We start from the raw sequence: 13,675 nt of genomic DNA, 5'->3' as shown, positions 1-13,675 counted from the left end.
GGACATCATAACCCCCTCTCTAAGAGTCTTGAATGTTATGTTCTCTTCCTTTGAGATGTTACTAATATCTGCATTTTCACTTAGCTTTTGTATATCAGTGATGACCATGTTCCTGAAGATGTTTACATGAGGACCTACATCTAGAGAGGACATTAGTGGCTTTGGGTTTCAGTTTTTGTGTGGTGTCGTTCTTTTTACTTGTCTATGGGAGTTGAAGATTTTCAGATTCTGCAATGAGGGATTCTAAAGTGTCAATGGCTAATAATTCTGGAGAATTAAAGATATTGTGAACTGGAGGAATTATCCAATTCATGTTCCATTCGGAAGTGTTGCCGTTCTTTTTCAGCAAAGATATTTTTGTATATTAATTTTATTCCATGCACATGAAGATCCTTGATACATGGAGTAATACTGAAACTGAAACCTTTCTTAAGGATGCAGACCCGTGCTCCTGTTAAGTGTTGAGACTTGGGACTGTTTTAGGATTATTATGACTCCCATGACTGTTCTCTGACTGGTCTGTGATACCAGAGTTAGTACCTCCATTTTGTGTTGTTTTTGCAGTTCAGTGACTGTTCATCCAGAGCCTCCTGGTTCTTGAATACCATGCTAGCACTGCAACGAATATATCAATTTGATTCTATCAAGAGTGGAATGACAACCCCTTCTAGCAATGTAATGTCAATTTAGGGCTGTCAGGCATACATCTGCTAGAAGTTCCTGGGCCCCAGCCCAATTTCTATAATAGGGACCCTACTTACCATGTCTTATGTATAATAAGGAAAACTATGCCTGACGAAGAGGCCTAAGCAGCCTTGAAAGCTTACAATCTGTTTTCCTATATTATGTATAATACTGATGCTTATTATGTGCTAAGGAGTCCTTTGGGCCCCTTCAGCCTCCAGGGCCCGGTAGCAACTTCTACTTCTGTACCCCCTATAGTTATGCACCATTTTGGGTCAGGGTCTGATTCCAGTCAGGCTACAAATGAATGGAGCAAATACAGAGACATGTCTGACGTTTGCATCTCCAGGGCGTGTGAGCTGAGACTCCAACATGCAGCTCTATACTGTAACAATCCCGGCAGCCGTGTGAGCTGGACCAGGTCTGTAACATTACCAGCTTCTGCATACACATTAACATAGCCTGACGGCGATGATAAAAAGATACAATGATGTGATTTCACCGGATAAATCGCAAAATAAACAAGTTTACAAAACATCCCAAAAATATCCAAATGAATCACAACACGAAAAAGAAAACAAGGTGAATCACCGCACCCGACACCTACACACTGCGCGATGGCGAGCCAAGGCCAACAATACGGAAGCCAGATGGGCACAGATTGCAGCTGAATACATCACTCTCCACCATATATTCCCTGCAGTGCATCACAACATGAGTAGGCTGGTCTGCCGTTCAGGAGTGAAGGAAAGCTGGGTGATAACACCTGAACAGTTCTAGGATGTTCACCATTTAGAAGGAGTGCAGACAATGACTACAAAGTGTCTCTTGCTTTGGAGGACCCTTATTACAAAGAAACTTCATAGATGTCAATGCCAGCCCTGTAATGCTTTGTTTGGCCTGTGGTGGCGCTGCAAATATCTGGTGTGGAAACCAAATGGAAACCACACGGACCCCATTATAGTCTATGGGATCCGTGTGGTTTCCTTCGGTAACTGCTTTTTAATGCATATAGGTTTCCATTCGGTGGTTCCCTAAGCGGATTCCCCAATTGGAGACCCGAACGCAAATGTGACCCAGGTCTCAGGACGTTTTTCAGCCTCTGGATGTTCCATTCACTGATAGCAAGCAGAAAGTGTGAAAATATAGAAAAGAGTGAAACATAAATCTGTTAGAAAGTTGCAGAAGGTTTCATGACAACGATTGACCTCCATGGACATAATACCGGCCCTTTAATGCCTTTAGCTCCTGCAAACAATGAGTTAAATGTAAAGCAGAGAAAAATAAAATAAGCAACGAGAAAGTCTAATTAGCTGTGTGCGTGTACACGATGATCACGCCGTCCGCCGCTGCGAGCGTCACCGGTTATTTTTGTCGTAAAATGATGAAACTGTAAGACGAATATCAGGAAATTGTTTGTCTTTCACCTTCTGCAATCTGTTTCCATGAAAAATATGTTACAATTTGCAACAAACTGCAAAAAATCCTCAATATACCGCTTAGTTATGTTTGTAGGAAAGCTGGGCGCTGACCAATATAGCCACCATTACTTTAGCTGGCACGCTTCCTTTCTAAGCCCCTGAATGGCTAATAGGCAAAGATCTCCTTGAGCTCTTACCCAACTTTCTCAGACTCCTGAAATGCAAATCTTCTCAGTTATTCAACAATGTCTTATGACTGCATGTACTGTACTGTTCTGTTATTCAGGTGCCTGGGAAAGCAGTGTGACCATATAGTTGCCTTTATAGAGATTCTGATATGGCTTGCTTGAAATATATTTCTGCATAACGAGGCACATTTGCCATTCAGGAATCTGGGAAAGTTGCCTGATAAGGTTATTAGCTTCTGACTCAGCTTTCTCAAATTCCTGAAATGCAAATCTATCTTTTATTACATAATATGGCATCATTGCATAGCCATATATATTTGCTATCCTGGAACTGGGAAAGCTGGGTGATAAGAATAAACAAATATGGCTTTAGAGTAATCACAGGGACACTGACCCAACTTTACCAGACCCCTGAAATGCAATTCTGGCTTCTTATGCTGCATACAGTATTTCTGCAAAAGCATGCACATTTGCTATTCAGGGATTTGGAAAAGCTGGGTAACCTCTATGCTGCTTTGTTGAATTATTGGATTCATACATTACAAATCTACTCTGCTTCAAAGTTCACTGCAGTTAAATGATTCAGGAGCCTGAGAAAGCTGGGTGTAAATGCCTTAGCCCTGCTTTTTGCACAAATGGAAGTCTACCTGTGTTTTCAGTGATGCAACCTAGTGTTCGTATTGCTGTAAGAAAAGGCATTGGCCATACAGGAGTTTGGGAAAGCTGGGTGAAATCTTCAGGTGTCGTTGAATTCACTAATGACCTGTTGTATGTCAAATTGGTGTAACTTACAAACCACTAAACACTGTCACATTGAACGTCTCCTAAGTATTTCACACAGCTTTCCAAGGCTCCTGAACAGAAAACCTACTATACTTATGCCCAGACACCGTATCGTGGCATAGTTATACATTAGAGGTCTAAAAAAAGCTTTATAGTACTCTCAGAGATGCTGGGATGGCAGATACTGTGCTCACCACACAGTTTTTCCAGGTTTCTGAACGGAAAATTACAATGGATTTGCTAAATACCTAGATAGAATTACATTTTTGGATCTTAGTGATCTGGGTGAGATAAACAGCATGGGGGAGTTATAAGGGGCTCACAGCCCAGGAGATATAAGGGGCTCACAGCCCAGGAGATATAGGGGGGCTCACAGCCCAGGAGATATAAGGGGGCTCACAGCCCAGGAGATATAGGGGGGCTCACAGTCCAGGAAATATAGGGGGGCTCACAGCCCAGGAGATATAGGGGGGCTCAAAGCCCAGGAGATATAAGGGGCTCACAGCCCAGGAGATACAGGGGGGCTCACAGCTCAGGAGATATAGGGAGGCTCACAGCCCAGGAGATACAGGGGGGCTCACAGCCCAGGAGATATAGGGGGGCTCACAGCCCAGGAGATATAGGAGGATCACAGCTCAGGAGATATAGGGGGGCACACAGCCCAGGAGATACAGGGGGGCTCACAGCCCAGGAGATATAGGGGGGTTCACAGCCCAGGAGATACAGGGGGGCTCACAGCCCAGGAGATATAAGGGGCTCACAGCCCAGGAGATATAGCTTTATAGTACTCTCAGAGATGCTGGGATGGCAGATACTGTGCTCACCACACAGTTTTTCCAGGTTTCTGAACGGAAAATTACAATGGATTTGCTAAATACCTAGATAGAATTACATTTTTGGATCTTAGTGATCTGGGTGAGATAAACAAGAAAAGAGACTAATCCTAACATAGGTAAGAAGATTTGCCATTCAGGAGTCTGGAAAAGCTGGGAAATGAGTCCTTTAGGGGCGGTGGTACAACAGCTGAATCATTCTTAGGTTTCTGTTGAGTTTTTCACTTGGACACGTCCTATTAAATATGTTTCTGGGGAACACAATTGACATTTCGTTCCAATTTGCACCAAATTTAGTTCCTGCAGAAATTCAAAATGTGGCGACAATTTCTCGAATTTCGTCTCTTCAGACCTCGCTGCCTCCGATGTCCTAATACGGCTTTGCTGTCAGTGAGCATGTACACCTGCCAGACCCTAATGGAAAAATCTAACCCAGCGCGGCTTCCAGCAGGGTCGGTAAAGACAGCTCCATCACTGACACAACCGCCACATTTCCTCGCCGAGGTGAGTCGGTCAGAACATCAGAAAAATCCAAACAATCTGAAAAGCTAATAGAATCCAGCTGCAGGACGTGGACAATGCGCCCCGAGACACAGTACAGTGAGTGTGCTGTCTGCCAGTCATACAAAAAGTCTCCAAAACTCTACAATCTACAAAACTGATGGAGCTGACGGCACTGCAGGAAAATGAGACCGCAAACCGGGGGCTCACAGCCCAGGAGATATAGGGGGGCTCACAGCCCAGGAGATATAGGGGGGCTCACAGCCCAGGAGATATAGGGGGGCTCACAGCTCAGGAGATATAGGGGGGCTCACAGCCCAGGAGATATAGGGGGGCTCACAGCCCAGGAGATACAGGGGGGCTCACAGCCCAGGAGATACAGGGGGGCTCACAGCCCAGGAGATACAGGGGGGCTCACAGCCCAGGAGATATAGGGGCGCTCACAGCCCAGGAGATATAGGGGCGCTCACAGCCCAGGAGATATAGGGGCGCTCACAGCCCAGGAGATACAGGGGGGCTCACAGCCCAGGAGATACAGGGGGGCTCACAGCCCAGGAGATACAGGGGGGCTCACAGCCCAGGAGATATAGGGGGGCTCACAGCCCAGGAGATGTAAGGGGCTCACAGCCCAGGAGATGTAAGGGGCTCACAGCCCAGGAGATACAGGGGGGCTCACAGCCCAGGAGATGTAAGGGGCTCACAGCCCAGGAGATATAAAGGGCTCACAGCTTAGGAGATATAGGGGGGCTCACAGCCCAGGAGATATAAAGGGCTCACAGCCCAGGAGATATAGGGGGGCTCACAGCCCAGGAGATATAGGGGGGCTCACAGCCCAGGAGATATAAGGGGCTCACAGCCCAGGAGATATAGGGGGGCTCACAGCCCAGGAGATATAGGGGGCTCACAGCCAAGGAGATATAGGGGGGCTCACAGCCCAGGAGATATAGGGGGCTCACAGCCAAGGAGATATAGGGGGGCTCACAGCCCAGGAGATATAGGGGGGCTCACAGCCCAGGAGATATAAGGGGCTCACAGCCCAGGAGATATAAGGGGCTCACAGCCCAGGAGATATAGGGGGGCTCACAGCCCAGGAGATATAGGGGGCTCACAGCCCAGGAGATATAGGGGGGCTCACAGCCCAGGAGATATAGGGGGGATCACAGCTCAGGAGATATAGGGGGGCTCACAGCATGGGGGAGTTATAAGGGGCTCACAGCCCAGGAGATATAAGGGGCTCACAGCCCAGGAGATATAGGGGGGCTCACAGCCCAGGAGATATAAGGGGGCTCACAGCCCAGGAGATATAGGGGGGCTCACAGTCCAGGAAATATAGGGGGGCTCACAGCCCAGGAGATATAGGGGGGCTCAAAGCCCAGGAGATATAAGGGGCTCACAGCCCAGGAGATATAAGGGGCTCACAGCCCAGGAGATACAGGGGGGCTCACAGCTCAGGAGATATAGGGAGGCTCACAGCCCAGGAGATATAAGGGGCTCACAGCCCAGGAGATATAAGGGGCTCACAGCCCAGGAGATATAGGGGGGCTCACAGCCCAGGAGATATAGGGGGCTCACAGCCCAGGAGATATAGGGGGGCTCACAGCCCAGGAGATATAGGGGGGATCACAGCTCAGGAGATATAGGGGGGCTCACAGCATGGGGGAGTTATAAGGGGCTCACAGCCCAGGAGATATAAGGGGCTCACAGCCCAGGAGATATAGGGGGGCTCACAGCCCAGGAGATATAAGGGGGCTCACAGCCCAGGAGATATAGGGGGGCTCACAGTCCAGGAAATATAGGGGGGCTCACAGCCCAGGAGATATAGGGGGGCTCAAAGCCCAGGAGATATAAGGGGCTCACAGCCCAGGAGATACAGGGGGGCTCACAGCTCAGGAGATATAGGGAGGCTCACAGCCCAGGAGATACAGGGGGGCTCACAGCCCAGGAGATATAGGGGGGCTCACAGCCCAGGAGATATAGGAGGATCACAGCTCAGGAGATATAGGGGGGCACACAGCCCAGGAGATACAGGGGGGCTCACAGCCCAGGAGATATAGGGGGGTTCACAGCCCAGGAGATACAGGGGGGCTCACAGCCCAGGAGATATAAGGGGCTCACAGCCCAGGAGATATAGGGGGGCTCACAGCCCAGGAGATACAGGGGGGCTCACAGCTCAGGAGATATAGGGAGGCTCACAGCCCAGGAGATACAGGGGGGCTCACAGCCCAGGAGATATAGGGGGCTCACAGCCCAGGAGATACAGGGGGGCTCACAGCTCAGGAGATATAGAGGGGCTCACATCCCAGGAGATACAGGGGGGCTCACAGCCCAGGAGATACAGGGGGGCTCACAGCCCAGGAGATATAGGGGGGCTCACAGCTCAGGAGATATAGGGGGGCTCACAGCCAAGGAGATATAGGGGGGCTCACAGCCCAGAAGATATAAAGGGGGGAGGCTTAATGGCCCAACTATTCTGAAAGGTGAAACATTCTCTTAGCTCTCATCCATGTCCATTGATATCTTTCCTTTTCTACCATTCTATTCAATCATATATGTGTCCTAGGGAAAAAGAGAGAGTTGAAATTAACATCACTATCTATATTCCCCCTGTACTGGGACATCACTGTGTATATGATCCCTGTATTGTGACATCACTGTCTGTAGTATCTCTGTACTGTGACATCACATTTTAGTATTAACACTTCTGACAGCCCTCAGAGCAGCCCTCCACCCTTTTTGTCGCTCACTCTCCTCCTTGGCCCCATTTACTTATTAAATGGGTTGCCAGGATTACAAAAAAACAGACAGCACCACAGTCGTCCTCGGGTAGTTCCTGGCATTGCAACCTATTTCTACTCAAATGAAGTAGGTTTGACTGCAATACCAGATTTGGCCTCTAGACAAGAGTGGCACTGTTTTATTTTGTTGTATAAAAAATAGATCTTATTTTTATTCCCCCAAACAATCCCTTTCATTTTGCCAAACCTAAGCCCATAACCTGCCAGTCCTCCAGCCGAGGCTATTAATCCTATAAAGCAGTCTAGACACATTCTATATAATGAAGCTTCTGCCAACCCAGTAACTTCAGCCCACAGATATTTTTATTAAATGAAGACTGAGAGGGATTGAACTGAACATTGGGAGAAATACTTGGCAGCCAAGACAAACCCACAAATGTTCTGAGCCTCTCGGTTTGCCTGGCACACTCTGGATTTTATATTGCCCGTGTATTCCTGCCTACACCCTGCCTGGCACGAGCCTTGCAGACAGGTATATACACTTGGTCCTATTACATAAGCATGTAGCAGAGCTGAGTTTGTACTTTGAGTGGATGACACCGCTAGGTGGTACTTGTGGTTCTCCTGAAGGGTGTAGTGCGGTCTCATAAAACAAGGACCTACACACCAGAATAGGTAAGAACATCTATGACAACGTCCAAAATAGCAAATCCTGCTATTGTTGGGTTCTGGGTTGGGCAGATCTGCAAGGAAATCAGAAGAACCTGTGTAATCCATCAGCCATGGTGATGAAATATTCTGAAGAATGTGCAGAGCTGGGAATTTGGAGAATCCAATTCTTAAGATAGTTTTGTGGTGAGCTGGCGTATTACGTATTACTCCACATTCTAGATTTCATGCTACAACCACAAATTCAGATTCTTTGCAGAATGGAAACGAATGAAATCTGCAAACTATAGATGGTGACATGAAAATCTCACATTAAAATCTTCCCAAAAGCCATGCACAAGATACAGGTCACTCCTGCATGGAGCAAAGCTCAAAAATTGCAAGGGGTTGTGGGACTGCTAAAAGAAAGTCATTCCCTGGGGTCACCCTGAGGATTTTATTCTGGGGTTCTTTAAAGGGGCATTACAATTTGCATACCTCCCAACCGTCCCGATTTCCGCGGGACAGTCACGATTTGGGTGACATGTTCCGCGGTCCCGGTTGGAGGGAGGTATGTCCCGATTTCAACTCAGATCTGCGTCCAGAGGACGCAGATCTGAGTTGAACACATATGCGGCTGAAGCAAGGAGCTGACACAGGTCAGTTCCTCACTTCGCCGCTGCGTGTCTCTCTCGCTGACACATATGCGGCTGAAGCGAGGAGCTGACCTGTGTCAGCTCCTCGCTTCGCCGCTGCCGCCGGCTCCTGGCTTGTAGACGTGATGTGACACAAGCCAGGAGCCGGCGGCACCTGTGTCAGCTCCTCGCTTCAGCCGCATATGTGTCAGCGAGAGAGACATGCAGCGGCGAAGCGAGGAGCTGACCTGTGTCAGCTCCTTCCTTCAGCCGCATGTGTCAGCGAGAGAGGCGCGCAGAGAGCGGTGAGGGAGCGGAGGAGAAGGTAAGTTTAATGTGGAGGTGGAACGTGAATCTGGGGGCAGATGAAGGAGAGGACAGCATGACACTGGGGGCAGAGATGGAGAGGATGGCATGACACTGGGGCAGATGAAGGAAGGGACGGCATGACACTGGGGGCAGAGATGTGGGGACATGAATCTGGGGGCAGAGATGGAGAGGACATGAATTTAGGGGCAGAGAAGTGGAGACAAATCTGGGGGCAGAGATCGGGGACATGAATCTGGGGGCAGAGATGGGGGACATGAATCTGGGGGCAAAGATGGAGGGGACATGAATCTGAGGGCAGAGATGGAGGGACATGAATCTGAGGGCAAAGATGGAGGGGACATGAATCTGGGGGCAGAGATGGGGGGACATGAATCTGAGGGCAAAGATGGAGGGGACATGAATCTGGGGGCAGAGATGGGGGGACATGAATCTGAGGGCAAAGATGGAGGGGACATGAATCTGGGGGCAGAGATGTGGGGACATGAATCTGGGGGCAGAGATGGGGGGACATGAATCTGGGGGCAGAGATGGGGGGACATGAATCTGGGGGCAGAGATGGAGGGGGGACATGAATCTGGGGGCAGAGATGGGGGGACATGAATCTGGGGGCAGAGATGGGGGACATGAATCTGGGGGCAGAGATGGGGGACATGAATCTGGGGGCAGAGATGGAGGGACATGAATCTGGGGGCAGAGATGGAGGGACATGAATCTGGGGGCAAAGATGGAGGGGACATGAATCTGGGGGCAGAGATGGGGGGACATGAATCTGAGGGCAGAGATGGGGGGACATGAATCTGGGGGCAGAGATGGAGGGGGGACATGAATCTGGGGGGACATGAATCTGGGGGCAGAGATGGAGGGACATGAATCTGGGGGCAGAGATGGAGGGGGGACATGAATCTGGGGGCAGATGAAGGGTGTATATGAAACTGGGGGAGAGATAGAGGGGGGACATATAATTTACGGGTGGCTGTAGGAGGATTATACTGTGTACGGGCACATGAAAAATTAACGACTGGGCGGAGTTAACACAAAGTGGGCGGGGCTAAATTTGCCACGGCGCGCTACGCGCGCCGCACATTTTGTCCCTCTTTCAGTTCTTCAAAAGTTGGGAGGTATGCAATTTGTTGCTTAACCGCTGGATATGGGGTCTGTCTGATTAGTGGGGGTCCAACAGCTGGCAAAACTACTAATCACAGAATAAAAGGGGCAACATGGTGGCTCAGTGGTTAGCACTTGCAGCACTTGAGTCCTGGGTTTGAACCTCGCCAGGAGCAACATCTGCAAGGATTTTGTATGTTCTCCCCGTGTTTGCGTGGATTTAATTTCATTCTACAAAGACATACTGATAGGAAAATAAATGTACATTGTGATCCCTATGTGGAGCTCACTATCTACATAAGAAAAAAAAAAAGCCCCATGTGCTCCATGTACACAGGAAGCCGAGCTCAGCACACGCATGCACAAAATGCTGCTCTATTCCTCCATCTGCATGGGGATCAGTAATGGTTACAGTGTCTGGAATCTTAATATCGGTGCACCCGCACCCAGGTGTAGTCCCCTATTGTGCAGGACTGCTGGGGGTTATTCTGTATGGCACATATTTATCATGTAGCTGTCACTTTAAGGGTGTTATGCCTACCAGCCAAATTCCGTGTCAGACTTCTCAGCCAGGGACTTAGGATACAGAGGTGAGTTATTTTAACCTGACACTTACAATGTTTGTTGCCTGTGATTGCTTCTTGTATCCAGACCCCTGTGTTCTCATAAATCTCTCCTAGTACCCTACCCATGGCATGTCACCCTGGAGGGGAAGGTGAAGGGGTAAAAGAGGCATGTGCACTAGGTGTTGAGCACCAGAGGGGGTGGTAACAAGGCCTTTTACTCAGGGCAGAAATCAGAACATTTGCCCTGGTATAAGAACATCTAGATTCAGCTCCACTTTACCTGGTTTCGGCTTGTTTTTATGGTTTCTGATTTGGATTTATCTAGCACTTCCTGGACTTTACCTTGGCATTGACTGCTGATATTCCTCTGCCTTCTTTTTGGATATTCCTGTACTCCTCTGGTTTCTCACCCTGACCATTGTATTCATCTCTCACCCGGCCATTGCTTTTCTGGTTTGGTCCAAATGCACATTTTTTTTTACACATTGGTCCCTGGGTCCCAAGCAACCTAGTCCATCCTCCCTTGTGACAGACTCAAGGTAGTGAACTGGACTGGTGTTAGGTTATAGCCAGCTTATTTTGTTTGTGATCTGTTGATCTGCTATATATCAGCAGCAATTCTGTAACAGCTTGAACCTTGGCAAACACTTATCTACTATCCTGTGGATTGGGGATGATGTGTGATTACTATACAGCTGTCCATAGGCATGAGAATGACCTAAACTCATGGTTTGACAGACACTGCATGCACAATACCATATCATTACACACATATACAAAATAATACTAAATAATTACAAGAACTTGCAGCCAACACTAGGGGGAGCTGAGAACCTTAGAGCATACATATATAAACTGTTGACTTCTGGGCTCCCCCTAGTGGTCAACTTGTGAATAATTAAAATATACCCCATCTCAGTTAAAATAATAAATAACTATAATAATACTAATTTCCTATCATTGAATCTAGAAGCTGATGCAGTGGGTGCAGATCTATTGGCTCTTACGTGGCACAATTCATTTTCTACAAGCCCCTGGCAGAAGAATGGAAACTTCTGGAAAAGCCATCGATCACCCTGGAGGCAGCAGGTAATCTGAACTGCCTGCAGAACTTTGGGGCCGAGAGTAGCAGAGCAGATATTTGTGAGCCTGTGCACGCTCTGTCGTAAAATTTTATAGAGTCATTTTACTGGAACATTTCTCAAAGATTTTTAGCTTCTCTCAATTTACAAGACATTTGGAGAATTTTAAATATCGGGTCTGAAATCGCTGAAATATTTCAGGCAGAAAGAGAAGAGATCGAAAATATGGACATTTATCCAGGTGTCGTAGCCAAAAGCTAGTGTAGGAGGTGACCATAGGGGGTGCAGAGGCAGTAGTCACACCGGGGTCCTGGTGCACATGTGCAATCATTGCAACTCCACTTCTAACATCCAAAAAATGTGTGAATGATGTGTCTGACCAAAGGTGTAGATTTCCACCAGTTGAAGCTTATTTTTAGCACCACATATTATACACATTGGCTCATTAATAGTCAGTATTATGCTCTATACCCATGATGGCGAATGTATGGTACGTGTGCCAGAGGTGGCACTCAAAGCCCTCTCTGGGCACCCATCTGTGGAACAGATTATACTGTGTGGGGCCAGTTTGAAGCAGATTGCACTGTGTGGGGCTCACTATGGAGCAAATTGTACTGTGTATCGGCCACTGTGGAGCAGATTGTACTGTATGGGGGCCCTTCACTATTTTAATCACACTGTATCTGTTTTATAGCAGACAAGTGATATTATTACAGACCATCCGTAACTGTCCACAATTGTGGATCCACACAGTATTACGGTTAGCACTTTGTGATAAATTAGTGGGTTTTGGGTTGCAATTTGGGCACTCGGTCTCTAAAAGATTTGCCATCACTGCTCTATACTGCTCTTTTCTGTCCATTAGGCTGGCACAATTAGCCTCTATGGCTCTATAGTACGCATCCATGTGCCGCCATATGGTGCTCCCTTATGACACCGTAATACGTTACCCATTGGAACATGCCATAATTGTATAGGGAGACAGGGAAAAATCCATCTCTGCAGAGTCTCATAAACTTCTATTGGTGCCATATTACATATATAAAGATGAAAGTAATATTTACAGTGCAATTGTACTAAATACGGTCAAATATTATAAAAAAAAATAGTCATTAGAAAGTTCTGAAGAAAAATAAATAAATAAGTTACATAAATAATAAGAAAAATAATGCTAATATTTATTATTATTATTATTATTATTATTATTAATGAAACTTTTATTTATTTATTTTTATTTTCTTGGCTTTTTTTATCATCTTTGACTGTTTTTAGTACAATTGCACTGTAAATATTACAATAATAATAATAATATAACAGACTGAATCAATGTATATCAAATGTAACAAATATATATATATATATATATATATATATATATATATACACACACACATACACACACACATATAATGCCACCATATAAATGCATTTCCTCCACCGAGTCCCTCCAGATCACCTCTTACCTTTTCCGGCACTTGTTTCCAGAAGTCCTTCACAAAAAACAGCAGCATGAGCAGTGACAGTATCATGAGTAAGCACACAGATATCGCCAGGATTGCACACTTCTTGAAATTCTTCTTTTTCGGTTTTGATATTTCTCCCTTAAAAAAAAAAAAAAAAAAAAAAAATAAAACTTAAAAATTCAAAAAGGACAAAAAGTTATTCACTTATGAAAATGCATTGATACATTGTAGCGATATCACTGCATGTGATGGAAACAATGTCTAAAATATTTACTACTGAGATGTATAAACAATCAATAGACAGTAAGTAAAGTTGTTGTAATCTTACATTGTGGAGCGCGCTCTCCTCCAGACTGACGTCCTTCTTCATATTTGCTACTGAGACAGTTTGCAGCAATAGATGGAGAAGCCGGAGCTGCTATTGTGAAATTTCGCCTGAGCTTCTGGTCCAGTAGCACAGGAGGGGAATACTATTTCAGTGACTTAATGATCTGCCATTCCAGACCTTTTTTCTTCTTCTTCTTTTTTTTTCACTAGGGGTGTAATTTTCTTCAACATAGGAAAATTCTCAATTTTATACCAGCTGTATATAGTTTGGGGGGTGGATAAGCAGAAGAAATATGGGATCTAGACTGGAGTAAAATTCATGTGCAAACAGTTTTAACATCATATTTAATAAAAACATTACTATACGTTATTACT

At 46.5% G+C, this 13,675-nt stretch overlaps 1 protein-coding gene across 1 annotated transcript in view; it reads right to left on the bottom strand.

Annotated features, from left to right (window-relative positions):
- The window catches only part of TNMD (tenomodulin), a 73,204-nt gene extending 59,759 nt beyond the window's left edge, over positions 1 to 13,445 (bottom strand). Inside the window, exons 1-2 of the mRNA XM_075258833.1 lie at positions 13,302 to 13,445; positions 12,974 to 13,111 (exon numbers count right to left, since the gene is read on the bottom strand). Coding sequence (XP_075114934.1) covers positions 12,974 to 13,111; positions 13,302 to 13,343 — 180 coding nt within the window. The 5' untranslated portion in view covers positions 13,344 to 13,445. The remainder of the gene's footprint in view (positions 1 to 12,973; positions 13,112 to 13,301) is intronic.
- Between the last annotated feature and the right edge of the window lie 230 nt (positions 13,446 to 13,675).

This window comes from Leptodactylus fuscus, chromosome 11 (genome assembly GCF_031893055.1).
Source record: "Leptodactylus fuscus isolate aLepFus1 chromosome 11, aLepFus1.hap2, whole genome shotgun sequence".
Taxonomy (NCBI): Eukaryota; Metazoa; Chordata; class Amphibia; order Anura; family Leptodactylidae; genus Leptodactylus; species Leptodactylus fuscus.
Note: the sequence above shows the minus strand (reverse complement) of the source record. Positions and strands in the feature narration are given on the sequence as shown.